Here is a 19,804-nt window from a genome sequence, read left to right as displayed (position 1 = left end):
CGGCCTCAAACCACTCTTAAACTTGACACACTTGTCATATTCCGCCTCTATGGTGTTGTAATGAGGACAAAACCTACTGAGCTCTTCAAACTTTACAGAATACTCGGCAACTTATAAATTCCCTTGCTTAAGTTCCATGAATTCGATAGCTTTCCGGTTCCTTACATATGCAGGAAAGTACTTCACCAAAAATTCTCTCTTGAAATTCTCCCAAGTAATCACCACGGTGCCAGCTCCCATCCTCTGATAAGCATTCTTCCACCAATAGCCCGCTTCCTCATGCAGAACATAGGTTCCCAAGACCACCTTTTGTTCCTCGGAACATTTCATAGCATTAAAGATTCTCTCAACTCCTTCAATCCAATTTTGAGCTCCTTCAGGATCATGACCTCCTTTGAAAATTGGTGGTTTGTTGTTCATAAACCTCTGAAGTCTTAGTTCATCATCATTCGCCCTCCGATTCTCTTGTGCTTCTCTTTCCGCAGTCCGGTTGGCGGTATCCTGCGCAAAGGCATTGGCCATAGTAGCCAAGGCATTCGCCATCTTCCTCTTTGACATCTTCCTGTACAATCAACCATCCAATCGACCATTAGAACTAAAAGCATGAACAGTGTTTCCTACACTTGTTACATACGAGGATATTCTAAGCCTATTTGATCCGAGATGGATCGACCTTGCTCTGATACCAACTATGTAACGCCCTAAACTATTTACGCGCTATTTATCAAACTAAAATAAATAAACGGCAAACATTTAAAGCATCACATTCAATTAAACACATGAAACATGTCTGCATAAATTTATTTCACAAGCAGCGGAATTAGAAACCTGTCCTAATCATCTAAAACATGTACTTCAATATTTATATTTCACCATTATACTTAAAATAGTGTATCATCATAATAACTTAAGTAAGTTTAAGTACCAACATATCCATATCATGATCACATCATTCATGATATGAACAAAACAACATAAGTCTCAACGATAAAAGTCATAACATCAAAATATAACCATTTAGGTAATACAAGCTAGCGAGGTCCTAGACATAGTGGTATATACATCAGAGCACTACTCTAGACTCGAGCTAAACATAAGCAACTGAGATGAAGTAGCATAGCTACATTCCTCACCAAAAAGCTAGATTCGAGCAACAAAAGGCACGCGACTACTCCTGGGATATATGATCCTCAACCTGAGTATCTGGACCCCCAAAGATCCAGCACAAACACAAAACAGAGGGTTAGATAACATAATCATAATTAGTGACTAGTATATTGAATATCAGACACTAAATAACATAGAACAGTTGAATAAATTCAATTCATACAACTCACATATGTATTAAGAACATATAGACATTCTCAAACATATTCATTTATTAAGTACTCAATAATTTGAGGAATACAAACATCCACAAATAAGGAAATACACAATGATAAGCATCATTTAACAATTAAGAATATCACATAATTCCTAATTGATTCTAATGTCACATAGATATGATGTCACCTAGACATATCTATATGCATGTGGTACCAATTCATCATAATTTTGGATAACTTAATCCGAATGTTTTAGATCATCGTCTCTAAAACAACAGTAAACTAGATCATCGTCTCTAGAATACTCATCAATAGACACAACTTATGAATGCATGAATGTGCATATATCCATCATATGGTTTTATTTCAACATCAACATAATACGGATATCATAATCCAAATATTCTAAATCATCGTCTTTAGAATATACCTCATCATAATAAATCATCGATTATTATCATCCATAATTCAGTCACAAGACACTAAAATCATACACCATCGTGAGTTTACCAAATTCAAATGAATTAAAACGCGAAAATTAATTTAAAGTTAAAGTAGTGCCAAATATAAGCAAACTCCATTAACTAAGAATAATTTCAGAAAACGGATTCCGGAATCGAAATCTAGGCAAAAAAACTGAGAAAAATAGATTCGGGTGAATAAGTCAACAAAAGTCAAAGTCAACAGTCCACCAAAAGTCAGCAAAAGCTTTGCGACGACTAGCGACAGCATGGTGCGTCGCTTCGCGCACTGTTCATCCTGCAGAATATATTTTCTGCACTTTTTATCCCAAAAACCCATTTTTTTCTTCCGAAATTCATCCCAAAAATCCCTGAAAATTCACAATCGTGATTCCTATGTTTATGGTGTAATTAAGACTACTCATAACATCTTAAAGCATCAAAAGAACAACATTAAGTACCATTTATTCATAAACACATCAATATTTTCACCAATTTGATGAAAACTCTCAAACAACAACAACAACACATCAAGAACATATTTTTTTCATATGAATTTCATCTCTAATCATGAATAAACACATAAAGAAACATAATAAACACATTCCCATCAATTTCCACCCAAACCCTTATGAGATGAATGAGAGAAAGGGATGGAGAAAAGGGTTTTCTCCTCTCTCAATGATTTCACTCTAAATCATGAAAACTAACCCCCATACCTTAGCTCAAGTTGAAATCTTTGTTCTTTTTCTTGATTTTGTTCTACCTTCTTAGACCTTCCCCTCTCTTCTTTCCTCTTCTACGTTCTTCTTGTTTTTCTTATTTTGACCAAAAATGAATTTTTGTTTCTATATATTTTTTTTTTATACTCAATGTTACTATTTACTTTCTACACGCCCCCTCTTTACTTATTTTTACTTAAGTAATATAACTCAATAACATATTCTACTTAATAGGTATTCTAATTACCAACTTAATCTAAGTTCCCAATTAAAATTCAATTATAACTATTAATTCCCCATAATAGAAATAAACACAATCAATCGTACAATTAAAATAATAGCATAATTAAATAATTACTAATACTCCAAAACGGATGTTACAACCCACAAGCGAAATAGGCCGAAAATCATTCAACCTTTGGGGGCTATCGACTTTAGGAATCAGAGCTATGAAAGTGGAATTTATACCCTTAGTAAGCTTTCCATTTCGATGGAATTCGGAGTTAAAACGCATAATGTCACCCCGCAACCCAGTCCAGAAATCTTTAATGAAACCAAAATTAATCCCGTCAGGACCAGGACTTTTAGAACTATCACAATCCCACACAGCAGATTTCACTTCTGCCTCCGTGAAAGGCTTAATTAAACTACCATTCTCCACATGGTTCAATCTTTTAAACTGGAGATCATCCACCCCGGGACGATCCACATTAGAAGCCTTAAAGTGAGACTCGAAATGCGAAAACACTGCCTGCCTTATCGGTTCCACACCCTCAATAGTAACCCCATCCACCTGAATAGCTGACATAGCATTCCTTCGGTGGCGACTCGCCAAAACCGAATGAAAATACTTCGAATTAGCATCTCCATCCTTAAGCCACACCGAACGAGATTGTTGCCAACTGATGCTTGCGTGCAACCGCGAAAGCGAGTGAATATCCAACGAAACCCCATGAAATTCCACTAACTCCTCCCTAGAAAGAGCCTCTTCCTCACCCTTCTCATCGAGGGCCGAAAGCCTAGCTTTCAAACTGTCAATTCGACTATGAAGGTTTTGAGTGTGAACCTTATGCCACTCTTTCAGCCCTGCCTTAATCAACTTAAGTTTTTCTTTAAGCACATAACCACCCCAACCATCAACCTGAAGCGAATTCCACTTCTCTCTTACGAACAAGTGATAGCCAGACACATCCTTCCAACACTTAAGCATCCTAGACGGACGAGGTCCCCACTCTTCCTCATTCGTAGATAAGACCAGGGGACAGTGGTCAGATAACCCTCTCAGCCTAGCTACTTGCCTACAGTTAGGCCAGACCAAGCACCATTCCTTAGAAAGGAGGAATCTATCTAGGCGACTCATTGATAACCCATCCCCTTTGAACCAAGTAAACTTACGACCAATCATGGGAAGATCAACCAAGGTGTTATCTTCGATGAACCGACTAAAAGGAACGTGATCAAGGGAACGATGACCACCCTGAACCGATCGTCGTTCTTCCACATGTTTCACGACATTAAAATCCCCACAAACACACACTCTCTTCCCCGCTAACGAGTGAAGCCGCTCCGAAATAGTCTCCCACGACCGTTGCTTAGCCATATCATCACAAGGGGCATAAATGTTCGCCACACAAAACTCCTCTCCAGACTTAGTGAAACGACCATAACACCACAAGACATATTCACGACTCTCTGTCCACCACATCTCCACCTCAGAAGAATCCCACAGAGTTAAAATCCCACCCGAAGCCCCCACCAACGGGCGAAAGGAAAACCCGTGAGAAGAGCTACCCCAAAGATTAGAACAAAGGAAAACATCGCAGTTTTGTAATTTCGTCTCCTGCAGGCAGAGGATAAAGGGTTTCAGATCCCCCACCAATTTGCCAACTTCCTTCCTCTTCTCTAACCCACCCAACCCTCTTATATTCCAAGAAACGATCTTCATCCACAAACACTCTCCCCCCGGGCATACAGAGATCCACACACTAGTTCCCGCGCATACTCTGAGGTCCTCCCACCGAACCCCGACTTGAGATTGCCTTCTTGCCTTTGCCCGCCCTAGACAAAATATTAAACATGTTTACGTTGTCTCCCTTAAACTTAATCTCAATCGCTTTCCCTATACCCCAAACATCGTCCACCGCCATTTGGTCGTTACCTTGAACGACCACCCAGTTCTTCCAATCATTATTAATGGAACCGGAAGAAGAAGACTCCCCCCGGAGACTTGACGACTCACTGTACAAGAGCGATTAAAATCATCCCCACCCCGTCGCCAACGGACACTCTTTTTTAAAACTTTTAGAACCTCACTCCGATCTTTGGTTGACATCCTAGCGACTTTTTTAATACTATGAAGCGGATGTCGAAGGACCCCGCTAGCCTTCCTTTTCATAGGATCTTGTTGCCCTTTCGCATTAATACTCAGAACAGGATGATTCCCCTTCCTACCTTTTTTGCTCGCTGAAAAAATCACACCAGCATCCCCGTGATTCTGGTCATTTAACCATTCCAAACTCCAAGGCCCCGAGATGACAGAACGTCTCGACACATGCGAGCAAGAATTCGTACATTTATTATGAGGTGCCCGGATAGGGGAACGAACTTGTGCCTCCACTACGACCGATGGCCTGTCTGACCTAACAGCTTGAATCAAAGGCGCTCCCTGAGAGCACGGTCTCGCATTAGACGAAGTCTCGACACTAATAAAGACAGGATTTAGACTTACGGGTCTCTGCTCCAGCTCTACCTCATAATCCTTTTCATTAAGCTTAACTAAAGATTCTTCCTCTCGCAAACCACGGTCAACATCACAAGCCGCCTCCTCTAGCCCTTCTGAGATATTGTTAATCAACATGTCAACTTCGCGGCAGGCTTCCGGATCCACGTGTCCCTCGCCACACTCCGATTGAGCCGCCTCCGACTCGCTTTCCTCCTCAACAAGACAACAGTCTTCTCCCATAGCATACCCCCACTCCTCCACGATCTTAACCTCCACCTGACCACCATCCACCAGAACCCTCTCAACTCTATTAATGATGTTCAGGTCTGGTGTAGCTATCAAAACCCGAGCAAAATCAAGTCTATCCTTTTCAGCTGAACAACAATCCGTTCGCATAAAACGACCACAATAAAAAACACAGAGCTTGAAAAAATCCTCGTTCGAAGCGTGAAGTGGAATCCCATATAAACGAACCCACGCACCTCTCCGATAAGGCTGCGCATCTGTTTCCCAACGAGACCAATTCGAAAAGCATAGTTGAAAAAACTCTTTGGCGTTATTCACCGTCCACATAGCATCTGCACCCGCCGAGCTACGCAAGAAAACTTTGTCAGCCCCCATAGGAATGAGAACCAGATCATTAAAACCTGCATCCACTATTCTATCCTGCACCAAAGGAACCGCCTCTCCGTTGATAATAGTAGCCACTACGCCATTGCTAGCCCACTTCGCATCAGCAGGTTTAGTGCGGTAGCTCTTCATTAAGCATCTGCGATCCTTCACGGTGTCTGCTTGTGGCTCAATCTTCTCAGGAGGCAGTTTGTTCCCCTCTTTTTGGGCTTTCTTTTGGGATGATTTGACCTTCCTTGCCCCGAGCTCAACAATTATGTTCCCCACTCGTACTCCTTCCTTAGGGGCGCTAATTTCCATCTTCACTCTTGGATCACTGACCCCTTCGCGATGAGAGTGTCGCTCCGACAGCTTGATGCCTTCCGCCTTAATTTTGGACATTTCAAGCCTGATGGATTCTTGCTTCCCATCCTTCGAAAAAGGAACATTAAATTGTTCCATTTCGGCCTTTTGTATCTCCATTCTCCTACCCACCCTCGAAACGTTACGATCGAACAAGGCCACGCTTGCTTTAACGCGAAAATTGCCGAACCAGACATTGTTCAAGGCTTTCGTCATTTTAGAAACATTCTTAACATTAGAGAATTTGACGAATCCATAGGGTTGACCATACTTATTCCTCTTTTTAGCGACGTACACATCCTCCAAAATGCCACAAACTTCAAAACTTTTTCTAAGATAAAATTTTGGTAGTTGCGCCGGAAAATTTGAAAAGTAAAAAGAGATGTACCGCTTAAGGTTCGAACCCGGAATGGTTACTTCACAGTGCTTGAGTTCAGCCTGCACTCCATCACCTACCTTTTTCCCCTTGCAACGACCATCATCCACACCACCAACAATGGCCTTGCCGCCTTCATACCTGCCACCACCACCCTCAAGCTTCGCCAAACTGTCATCACTGCATCCACCATGCTGCTGCGCTCGTTCCTTAGCCTTCACATCCTCCATAACCCTTCAATCACCTTGATTACGCTTCCGCCGGCGCCGATGAGAAGAATTAGAGTGATTGAAACACGCAAGATCACGTTGCCCTCTCAGTCTGCGATTTTCCTCCTCAAAGTCACGCTGATTCAGCCGCCGTTCAAGTGAAGAAGAATGTCGCGATCTGAAGCTTCTAATTCCTGAAGCATATCGACTGGTTTTCTGATTTCCATGTCGCGCAAAGCCACGTTGATCATCACTGTAAAAATTCTGAAGCCTCCCAGGAAGGTTGCGATCCTGCGTACTGTAATAAGGAAAAGGGTGTTGATCGTTAAATCTTAGATTTCTAGATGTTGAAGACGATCGTGACCGATAGTATTGTCTGGTCTGCCTTGAAAAGTATCGATCCCTGCCATCCTCTCTACGCCCATTCCGACCTCGCCGTCTCACCTCGGTCCATTCACCGCTATCTATCGAAGCACCCCCCGTTTCTGCCTTACTTCCGGTGAAGGCGATGACCGTGACGGCTGCCCTAGGTAAACCCTAGAGGCAGCGCCTCTCTCTCTCTCTACCTCTCTCTCTCATTGAAAGAATTTCATTGACCGTATAAAATAGATGGATTGTATTGTGTCTCGGTGACCCTACCAGAAACTATGATATTTGAACCTATTTGGTTCTAAATTGGAAAAAAATGAAAGGATTAGAATTGGAAATGAAATTTATATTTGGATCAAGTTGCCTTAAACTTTCAAAAAGTGAATTGACGGTATCGTTTGTTGGAATGATGAATTTTTGGTCGGCCAGTCGTTAAATATGCAGCTCACCTAAGGTATGCTACTATGCTTTGTAACTATTATTAATTTGACTCTTTAATCACTACTACATCTTTCTCTTGTTATGATTGAGAGCTTAAAATTAATGCGTAGTCCTTTCAATTTACCTAATAACATGTGTGAATTTGATTTCTTTTATCAGTTGTTCATCTTTATATTTTTATTGTCGATCGATTGTCCCTAAAAAATAGTGTAAAAGTTGAATGGGTGCATCGTTAATCTTTAAGACAAGTCAATGTTTTCTGATCTGATGTGTCCCGAAATTTAATCCGCAGTTGGAATTTTTATCTAAATGTTGGCTTGATTTTATTCATGTGAAACTAGTATGATATGAATGCAAATTGACGGTTTATATGCATGTTTAATATGAATATTTATTCATTAGTTAAATTGTTTGTCTTGATGTCCCTTTCTGATATGAGAATTGAAAACTTTATCTTTGAATATAAAGTTAAAATTGATGGTGTTGTGACTCGATAACTTTTGATGCTATGCTAATTAATTTGATAAATGAGCTTATATGATCTAAATTTGAAATTTGATAAATTGAGATGAATATATTATGGCTCAATTACTGTTGATGAAATGGGAATAGAAAGCATGTTTTGATGAAATGGTTGTCTGTTGTTGAGAAACATTTTTTGACGACCCTTTAAGCGAATGAGAATAGAAAGCATATATGGTTTTAAATTCAATAAAATAGGATGGCCTTTCGATAAAATGGGAGTATGATGGTACTGTGCCCCCAATGAGATGTTAAATTTGGTAAATTGAATTGACGGTATAAAATAGATGGATTGTATTGTGTCTCGGTGACCCTACCAGAAATTATGATATTTGAACCTATTCGCTTCTAAATTGAGAAGAAAAAAAAAATGAAAGGATGATGGTATTTTGCCGAATAGAACTGGAAATGAAATTTGATATTTGGATTAAGTTGCCTTAAACTTACAAAAAATTGAATTGACGTTATTGGTTATTGGAATGACAAATTTTTGGTCGGTCAGTCGTTAAATATGCAGCTCACTCAAGGAATGCTATTATGCTTTGTAACTATTCTTAAATTGACTCTTTAATCACTACCACATCTTTCTCTTTCCATTTTTTGATATTTTTCTTATGGATTTATAAAATTGTGTTATAGTTGTTCTTGAAGGTTTTCTATTTGTTCTTGCTATTGATTTGATTATTCAATCAATTTGTGTATGATAAGCATGATCATGCGTGAGTAGTCACCCTTATCTTAGGGTGGCAGGAAGTCCCTATGGTTGAGGTAATTCTCTCCCTTACTTTAGTTATGGTTTCCTTTGTATCTAATCTAATTTTGTGATTTAATCGTCTTATGAGTATATAGGCCAATATAATTATATTTATGTAGATAGTGACCGAAGTATCGAAAGGTGAAGGTCACTATCGGGTAAATAGGATTAGAGTAATTACCAAAAGCATGAGAATAACCTAGGTAATTTTGGGGCTTTGGGAGAAAGGATTTAAGAATTTAGGCTTAATAAGGTTCATTATCCCTCTAACTGAAGGATTGATTTAAGATATGCACTACACAGAGCGTTCTGTTAATTGACTCCAGAGGGTACGTATAGTTACAAATCTGTACCCCATTCTTAGATACAATTGAAGTCTTTAGGGTAAGGAAGGGAAATAGAATTATCGACACCTCGGCGACGAACTGTTAATCTAAGGTGCCTTAGTTATTATTATAATCATCAAAACTCTCAATTACATTATTTTCCATCGAAACAAACCAATATTCCTCAAAATCAATCAAACTATGTTTCCGATATAATAAACTTTAGAACTTATAAATTTGATAACTTATAAATTTAATAAACTTTGTGGATTCGATACTCTTTATTACGCCGATATACTCGTGCACTTGCGAGCGTATCAGGTTGTGACCTTCATATCAAATCTCTTAGGTAATGATCTAAGGATTTTTCTGGCCAACTTTTCTTCAGACATCTTTTCTCCCGGAGCAAAAGATGAATTGGCTATGCCTATAAGCCTTGTGATGAACTCTTACATGGACTCATCTTCATCCATCTTTAAGTTCTGAAACTTTGTTGTGAGAAGTTGCAGCTTTGACATACGAACTTTGGATGTCCCTTCATGGGCAATTTGCAAGATTTCCCAAGCTTCTTTGGTCTCTGACTGTACAAGCTTTTGAGTTGCCAAGAGCTTCAACCTTTAAGCTTGTAGTCCCTTCTTCAATTGTAACTATGGGATCGGTCAAACCTTTGATGACTGCCTTCCATGAACTGTTGTCCATGGATTTGAGAAAGGCAATTCCAATAATCATAATTTGACCCATCCAGGACTAGTGGTCTGTTGACTGATCCTCCATCCTTCATGTTGTCCATCTTGGACCAAATTAACCTCCCTGGAGCTCACCCTTACAGAGTAGGGCGTCTGCTCTTATACCGATTGAAATTATGTTCTTCAGAGGACGAACTTCTTACACGTTGTCTGGGACAATTGTGCACTTTGTATGATGTCTGAGACAACGTGTAGAACAATTGTGATGCAGGAATATAACTAGGAAAGGAATAAAGAACACAAGAATTGTTAACTCAGTTCAGAATCCAAGAAAGGAAATCCACTACTTCGAATTCATACTTAGTCTTACAAGTAACAACAAGTCCCTATGTTGTTCCCAACACCTATTGCTAATTCTAGCTTCCTTCTACTTAAGGGGGGTCACTCCCCCTAAATATAAGAGCCCACTCACTTTCTACTAATCACTCACCTGAGTGATTATAAAACAAACTCTGGAGAGATACGCCCATATAAGATAATTTGTTGTACAAGATGTCCTACTAAAGCTGAGTCATCTTGTCCAACATGTTAGTTCTGAGACAAGATGTCCTACATGTTTTTTTTTTTTTTTTTGTTTTTTTTTTTTTGCAGAATACCTTCCTTTTTTTTTTGTATTTGTTTGTTATAACTTAAATGCTTATTAGGTGGGAGCTTGGAGGGAAGTTAGGCAACCCTAATTAGGGTTTAGGAGGAATCAAAACTTTTCTTTTATAATAAAGATAAAGATAAAAAGATATAGTGGATGTGGGATTTATTCAAAAAATATAGACATACACTATAGTATCAATCAACCCTTCTCCTTGATGTCTTGATAGCTATTGCCATCACAATTATTAACGAACCATTCATTAAACAATACAACAAATGTAATTGTGCAAAAGCTATATATAAGAGTTATTGTTGTAGTAAAATTAATGAAACATGTGATGCATGATTACTATATAGATATACTATATGGAACTCCCTTTCCAGTGATTCCAGGTCCTGAAAATGGTTTCATTAGCTCATAAGGCACTATCCCTGCTCCATTCCTATTTTTCAAATTACTATTCGCATTCCTTGAATCTATAATACCTTCAATTTCCTTCAATCTCCCATTAAACTTTTCAAAGGCTACCTTTATAGTTGGATTCTCAGCCCATGATGGCTCAATGAGTTGCCCTAAGTACTCTTCATCTGGTGAATGATATGACAATATGTTCAAAATTGTCATCACTAAGGTTGCTTGAATTTGAGAAGGAAAACACTCCAAAAGTGTTTGCTCAGGTTTGTTCACAAATTTTTCCCATTCTTCCTTTGTAGGGTCTTCTGTAGGCATATTGTTTCTAGCAATTGTTGGTCTATTAGGAAAATAGCCTCCATATGCATATTGTGCAAAGTTTGTAGCTGAATGGTGAGCAGATGCTATCCAAGCTATAGTTGTGATGATATCAACAAGATCTTTTTGTGTTTTGAGATTTGGCCACCATGGTTCTTCAGATTTGTCGCTGTGACCCTTTGTTCGAACTTCTGTCCACCATGCTTGAAGCTCTTGATCAGATTCTATGATACTTGGACTTGGATAGTAATGGTTGACATAATCTGTCACCCATTGTTTAATAGCATCCCATATGAGAAGACCATCATTGGCAAAAGGGTAGTCTTCAATTGCTAGCTTAAGGCCATGTTGTGCATTAGAATCTTCCACAGCCATTCCTCTAAAAAAAATGAACAATTTATATGAACAACTGTTAATATTCAACGTGGTTTTCAAAAAAGAAGGAAACACATCAGATTGAAAGTGTGTTTGGTGTCTCACACCTGTTAACGTCCGACATCGACACATATGATTACATTCAATTACTCCCATTTTCTCAAATTTTTACTAGCATCGACATGTTAGTGTTATATCTCGTATACGTGTATGTATCAGTGCTTAATAGCATAATATTTAGCATACATATAAACATTACCTATTGATAAGATCATTTGGTAGTCCCTGCAAATCAAATTGCCAAAGCTTATCATATGCCACAGAGCTTAATTCCATTGAATACTTTTTAGGAAAGAACGTGTCTTCAATGACACCATTAGCACTAATAAGAATCTCACGTGCTAGTGAATTAATCTCCAAGGTATATCTGAGATGTGGATGAAGTAATTTATAAATTGGATGCATGGTGCTAAGTTGTCTATTTGTGGCAATGACAAAAGGTTCTACAACACAATGAGTCCTTAACCTATAAATATCAATATACAAAGTTAGCACTATGAATAACCATATCTTAAATGCATGACAAAAGAGAATAATATGATTGTAATCACCAATGGTTTATAAGTTCATGGTAACCAATATCATGGGCAAGAACATGTGTTTTGGCAAGCCTCCAAAGCCAAAGATTGGTAGAATCAGAAGCAGCAGGTGTGAAGATTTGTTTCCATTGTGGTTTGTCACCAATAATTGGTCTAGTGAGCTCAATAACTAGTGGCTTTAATGTGCCTTGTTTTGTGAGGAAGAACAATGTTCTTGATCCATACAGTGTAGTATTCTTCAATTCCCTCACTTTGCTTACATATGGTAAATACAAATCATGGTAGTCTAACATAAATAATTTCTTTTCTTGAATGACCTGCATGTACTCAAATTAAAAACTTTTTATATAAACAAAAATTAACATAATCTAAATATAACAAAATCATTAGTGATGCTTAGTACCTCTTCAACTGTTGTATAACCAATTATCTGCGACTCGACGACTTCTCTTGTGATAGCTGATTCTGGTGAACCATAAATTTGTGATTCTAGTTTACTTCTTAGAGGCCATTCCTATATAACAAATACACCAAGAAAAAATACATCAAAAAATTTCATAATCATAGATGATATTATTACACAAGTAATACAAAAATAATTGTAAAACAATTATTGCCTTGACTAATTGGATGCTATTTGGGTTGGCCCCTGCCAAAGTCTCCCTTGCAAATTCCTCATCTGATAGCCAAAAGAATTTGTCTCCTGCAATTCAAAAAGTTTCTAACTCAAATAACTTAAAAAAAAAAAAGTAATATAATAAATATTTAGTCGGTTTTAACAAAGAAGCACCCATAATGTAATTAATCATAAATGTGTTTACTTTTAAGTGCTTCTGGTGTATCGAAGCGCAAAAGGTTTTGGCTGTCATTAGCAACCTTGATCAACATGGGAATGACTTTTTGGAGCAATGTTAAATTATTGGAGTCAAGGGATGATGGTAATTGAAATCCTTCTTTGTAAAGTGTGTCTATGTCTTCAAAGCTAACAAATCCAAGATCTATGTCAGTTAGAATTGTATCCAAGGATTCTAGAATTGTTTTTACTCCCGAGGATGCTGTGGTTGTGTCGAATTGTGTCTCCTTTATCTCAGCAAAAGCCTCATCGCGAGGAACATAGAAACTACTCAACTCTCGCTTTTCATATGATGATTCTATATAACATTAAAAATAACAAAACACGGTGTTATGGTTATATGCTTAGTCTCTTACATGTTCAAAATACAAAAAATTTCTTCTAGTACACAACATACATACTATGAAAAAATCAGTAGCAATTAAATTAAGTTATTACTAATGAACTAATTAATAACCTGTATTTGAATGTTTTCGACCAGTGCGACAGCGTCTTGGATAAGGATATTGTTTAGAGCCACCAAGAACAGGTCTTTTGAGGGCAATGTTGGTGTCAGGATCACCAAGATCATTATAGACATCATAGTCATAGATTCTGTCTGAACTTTTTCTTTCTCCTTCACCATTTCCTCTTAGTTCTATTAACTCATTTTCTCTCAGCTTTCTTAATCCACTTGGTGTTTGTGATGGCAAATACATCTATTCCATGCAACAAATCAAATTTGGTCATGTAAATAGAATTGTATTATTAACTCACTCATGTATATGAAACTAAGGAAAACATTTATTATTACGGAAGAAGTTTAACCAGAAACACCAAAATTTTACATGACAACATGTAACACTTAAAAATGATAATCAGCCAAAATCTGATCCTTCAAATATACTATTTTTACATTTATTTTTTCTTTCTATTATAATTTATTCATGACAAATATTATTGCTCTAAAACTAAAAACAACTTATTAATTTCCACAAAAATAAATTAAAATCAACTTACTAGTATTATATATAACATGATGATGAAAGTTTCCTCATTACCTTATTAGTGAAGAAGACTCTCTTTGTATGAGTATCATGCTTGGGTTGAATCCATGATTGACAATTAAGGTGGACAGGTCCATCAGGGAAACCATCAAGGACTATGTTCTTTAGAAATATCTCTTTATTGTGTTCATTTTCAACCAAAACAGCACCCACGTTTCCGAAATTTGTTGGTAACTCAAATGTTGCTTCATATAGCACATTGTCCTTTGTTTTCTCTATTTCGTGTGCTTTTCCTTTTATTGTTTCTCCCTTTGAGTCTGCTTCTTCATTTATATATATAAATTAATGGTTAGGGGTAGTAAAATTATTTTTAGTATACGACAAGATCACAACAGGAATATTTTCAGCCAATTACCTACACATATGACTATTTGACCAACCTCTTATCTCTATCTCTATAACTACCATAATACCCGTGCGTATGCCCAGGTCGCGGCGTTGCCGCAATATTTTTTATTGTTATAGCGAATATTGTATAGTACGAAATTATTCCCGTTATAAAATTATTTGTCATTAATTTTACCATTACTTTTTTATGGAAAACAAAGGGGCCTAAGCCCAAACAAGGAAACACAAACAAAACAACAATAACTTTAGGGGTATAAATTCCCATAGTATCCGCTATTAACAAGTTATTCAAACTAACAGGACACTGCTCAATGCTCATATACTCAAAGTCCAGGACCATGATCACAAACCATGTTGGCAAGAGCGTCGGCAGAAGCATTTGCTTCTTTTTACCCTTACTTTATTAAGAAAGAGAAAATTAATTCAATTAATGTTTTAGTTTTTACTATGGTACAATAAATGGTAAAATGTCATTAATTGTGCATTTGTTTCTTAAAAGGACTAAAGATTTGGGACAAAACTAAAAAGTTAAAAGGACGAAAGATTTGGGATGGAGTGGGAAATTTTACTAAATATTAAAATCGACAAATTTGATTAAGAAATAGGATAAAATATAGGATAAAATAGACATGTGTATATGATTAGAAATAAATGTCATCATAGAAATTATAAAAAAATAGACATACATATTAATATATGAGTAGAATTATAACTCCGTGTAAAAATTACTACTATAACCGTCTTGAGATTTTTTTTATCCCTTTTTGATTAGAAGACCCCTTTCAAATTTTCAATGATATTAATTTTTGCGAAAAAATTATAAGAAAATAGACACACGTATTACTATATGATTTGAAATATAGGTCCTCATAAAAATTATAAAAAAAAAATAGAAACGCATATTAATATATGAGTAATTTATATTAGGCATTGATAAATATATGTCGCTATTTTTTATATATTTTCTTCGTAAATATTTGTTTCATTGTATTTATCGATGATAAGTAGGCCAGGGGTCAAAAATTCGGCCATAGTAGGAATTACTAATGGGTGAGATTTTTCTTTGTCCATTATTATAAGACATCTTTCAAATTTCTAAGAATATTAATTTCCCCGTAGAAATTATAAGAAAACATACACATGTATTACTATATGATTAGAAATATAGATCCCCATGAAAGTTATAAAAAAAATACACATATATTAATATATGAGTTGAATTATAGGTCGTCCCCATAAAATTACTATTATAACCCTCTTGATATTTTTCTTTGTCCCTCTTTAAAAGATTTCTTTCAAATTTTCAAAGACACATGTATTAATATATGAATAGAAATATAAATTCCCAAAAATTTACTACTCTAAAAAAAATAGGCAATACTTTTTAAAGTAAAATTACTATTTTGTCCATTAAACTAATTAGTTGTATTTTTAAGTGAAATTACTATTTTTAAGTCAAAATTTTAAATGAGGTTAGTATTGATATTTCAATAGTATCTTCTTTTATTAAATTTACATGATAGAGATTTTCACAAGCTATCTCATCCATTCTCAATAGAAATTGTTTAGGCGACAATCAATTAGAAAAAACGCAGCAAACACAAAAAAAAAAAACAACAACACACGCATTCCATCTTCATGTAACAGGGTTTCAAATTTCTTCCATTGTTGCTGGTTTATTCAAGTTGCTTGCATCTATTTCAATTCAATTTCTTGTACTAGAATCAAAGTTTCAATTGAGCTTTTTACTCTATTCAATTTAATTGCAATTTCCAGTTTCAATTTTTTACTTTACTGTTTGTTTCTACTGCATATGTTTTGTTTGTGTTTCCGTCGTTTGTTTTCCCCAATCACTATCATCTCCATCTTTCTCCTCTCCTCTGCAATCGAAGCTTCAATTTTTTTTAGATTGTAAAACCCTTCAATCAACAAATAAAAAACAAAAGGAGCAGAACCACAATCTCGATAAGAATTAACAAGAATCTCAAAAAGCTTCAACGGCGTGGAACAATTTTGTTCGTCGTTTTGATTAAGGGCGGTTCTGATGGTGTTGTAAGCGTGTGAGTAGAGTCGACTGACTACGTGCGAGGATGTGGATCATGGTGGAATATGGATTAAGAAGCGAGATTCTGGTGACAACATTTAATAAAATTACCTATTAACCCTCACTTTTCTAGATAAAATAACTAACTAAATATTAAGGATTTTTTTATCCAAAGTAAAAAGGTGCACCTTGTTAATTTAGACTTTCATGTTTTTAGATGGGGTTTAAATATATATATATATATATATATATATATATATATATATTAGAAACTCTCTAATATTTTTTTTTTAAAAACTCTCCCAAATGTTTTTTTTTTTTTGTAAAAACTCGTTTTTTTAGAATCTCTCAAATATTGTATATATTTTTACCTTACCAACAAAAAAAATTATATATATTTATATTTTTTTAGAAACTCTTCTTTTTTTCTTTTTTTGATAGAAGTTTATTTTGTAGAAACTCTAATATTTTTTATGCGATACACTTATATTTGAATTACTACGAATCAAGATAGCAGTTTGTTAATAATAAACACGATTTTGTTCAATTAGATATGTACTCTTTTTTGTTTCCATCCTAGCTATATATATACAAAACTCATTGTGCTACTTCGTTGCACTCCACATCTTTATAATCTTTATAATATACATTACGAGATTTATACGGAGCTCTATCAATCAAAAGAGTTTTTTTTTTTAAGAAGCTAAATTATTCTATCCAAATTCGCATTAGAGAGAATCGAACCTAAAACCTAATAAAGGAGGAGCACACTCTCAGGTCCCAAGTCAATACCACCAGACCAACTCAAGTGGGTTTCAACCATAAGAGTTATATTTTCTTTTGACATAAAAGCATTTTATTATATTTTGAAGAAACAATTATGTTCATTAGGGACAAAAAAGTGAAAAAAACAAAATAGAAGATTTTGATAGGACGAAAACATCTCATTTTTATTATAAGGGAATCAATTCAAAATTCCTAATATTTTTAAGGACGACAAACTTATTTGATAAGTAATTAAATAATATATTTTCTATATAAAAATTAGGTAAATATTTCGGCTAAAATTTGTTTGGACATCTATCTATTATCCAATCATTCAATTACTACCTTTGTTCCTTTTTAAGCGTCGAATTTAGCGTTCCTATTTAACTGTTGTTTTGATATTTTAAAGGTATCATTTGCCAATTATACTCTTTGTCAATTACTCTTATCTTTTTTAATAAAACTAACTATATATTTGGAAAAGTAAAGTTTTTTTTTATTTTTTTTAAAAATTGTTACATAACATATTAATTGTTTTTTTTTAAAAAATACATATTAATTGTTTTTTTGTGTATAATAATATATTAAATTTATTGGAAAGAGAAAGTACGTGCAAAACAATATAAATTTATTGGTGGATTAAAAGAAAAAGTACATGTCATATTTTCATTGTTGATTTATTGAAAAATAAATTCACTTCATATATTTCATCATGAGGATCACTTGTTCAAAATTTTATCTAGCACGATGAAAAGTGATCCCCATGATGAAAATGGTTAGTAGATGATAGTGAGAACTAATCACGAGAATTTTATTGATATTCATTAAAAAATAATAAAGTTAATAACTATTTTTTGTTCATGGAGCAATTAAGAGTCCTGTAACATAGACAAAAGAGAGATAGAAATTGATATATATATATATATATATATATATATATATATATATATATATATATATATAGAGAGAGAGAGAGAGAGAGAGAGAGAGAGAGAGAGAGAGAGAGAGAGAGAGAGAGAGAGAGAGAGAGAGAGAGAGAGAGAGAGAGTGTCAATGATGTAAAATGGAAAATTGAGAGCATTTTCCACCCCACTATTAAAAAAAATACACATTGAATAATATTAAAATTTGAATTTCGACCGCGAGAATTATTCATATTTTCATTTTTTATCATCGGGATCACTTATTCAAAATTTTATCTAGCACAATGGAAGCAACATATTATACTGTATGGAAGCAATGAAATGAAACTTACTTGGATCAAGTTCAGAGCTGACCAGCTCCAAAACCAAGTGATTGTTACCAACAATACCAGTAACAAGATTCTTTAGGAGACCATCATCACTTTTCTTCACACTCACTAAAGCTTTCACATTATGATGAGATTTGGTTGTTGCCATCACAATGCAAGGAGAAATAACTTTCTTACTTAGAGGCAGAGAAGATTTCAAGAACAAATTATAAGTACTATTGTTTTTGTGGAAACTATAGGTGTCTAATTTCCTCCATATATAGGAAGAGGAAGATGCATTGTTAGTGATGAATAATGAATGGACATCTAGTGGTTTCTTTAATAATAATGTCTTCATAGTCACTAAAGCTTTCACATTATGATGAGATTTGGTTGTTGTCATCACAATGCAAGGAGAAACCACTTTTGTACTAATTAGAGGCAGAGAAGATTTCATGAACAAGTACTATTGTTATTGTGGAAACTATACGTGTCTAATTTCCTCTATATATAGGAAGATAAGTTGCACTGTTAATGATGAATAATGACGGAACATGTAGTGGTTTCTTTAATAATAACGTCTTCATAGTTTCGCATTTTTACTCCAATTCCAATATCTTGCTCCGACTTTAATTATAAGCAAATTTCCATTTTTTAATTCATTAGATAACTAATGTATCTAGTATATAATTAAGGTCAGATATACATTAGTTATCCAATTAATTTGAAAAGTGAAAATTTGCATATAACTAATTGCACATTTGATCTTTTATGTTGTAAAAGTTTCAAGTTAGTCCTTTAAAACATGTTTCAAGTTGGTCTCTTAAGTTTCTAAAATTTGAATTAGCTCGTCTCTATTTAATCATCTTTATATCATTAACTAATTCAAATTTTAGAAACTTGAGCGACCAACGTGAAACTTTTAAAATATAAGCGATCAACTGAAAATAAAATAAATATAATAGATCAACTTAAAACCTAAAATAAACATATGAAAATAAATATGCAATTAAGTAGAAAAAAAAACTATCAATATAAATTGCATGTATCACGAGTTTCTTATTGGGTAAGTACAATGTGCCCAATTTTGAAATGAGTTGTTTCCTTAAAGGACATAGTGTGGTTTTGATTTGACGATTCTTCCTCAAGACAAAATTAACTTCACTGTCATGCAAGCTAGTTGGCTCAATTATTCAATTTTGTAGTAAGTCATTGAGGTTCTTTCAATTTGAGGTGGGTGTAACAATATTTTTTTCCACGGTTCTAGATTGGACTAAAAC

At 35.1% G+C, this 19,804-nt stretch overlaps 1 protein-coding gene across 6 annotated transcripts in view; it reads right to left on the bottom strand.

Moving 5' to 3' along the window:
- Positions 1-19,004, bottom strand: part of LOC123908098 (linoleate 13S-lipoxygenase 2-1, chloroplastic-like) — a 48,957-nt gene extending 29,953 nt beyond the window's left edge. For 2 of the 6 annotated variants that reach the window (XM_045958611.1, XM_045958613.1), the window contains exon 1: positions 18,651-18,975. In XM_045958611.1, coding sequence (XP_045814567.1) covers positions 18,651-18,927 — 277 coding nt within the window. In that variant the 5' untranslated portion in view covers positions 18,928-18,975. Of the gene's footprint in view, positions 1-10,726; positions 11,643-11,897; positions 12,165-12,249; positions 12,555-12,640; positions 12,752-12,854; positions 12,941-13,058; positions 13,389-13,547; positions 13,789-14,130; positions 14,400-18,548 lie in introns of those variants that run through there. The other 4 variants (XM_045958614.1, XM_045958615.1, XM_045958617.1 and 1 more) reach the window with 4 other exon arrangements.
- Between the last annotated feature and the right edge of the window lie 800 nt (positions 19,005-19,804).

Source organism: Trifolium pratense, linkage group LG2, assembly GCF_020283565.1.
Source record: "Trifolium pratense cultivar HEN17-A07 linkage group LG2, ARS_RC_1.1, whole genome shotgun sequence".
In the NCBI taxonomy this organism is placed as follows: Eukaryota; Viridiplantae; Streptophyta; class Magnoliopsida; order Fabales; family Fabaceae; genus Trifolium; species Trifolium pratense.
The sequence above is the reverse complement of the archived record's forward strand: the minus strand, read 5'-3'. Positions and strand labels throughout refer to the sequence as shown.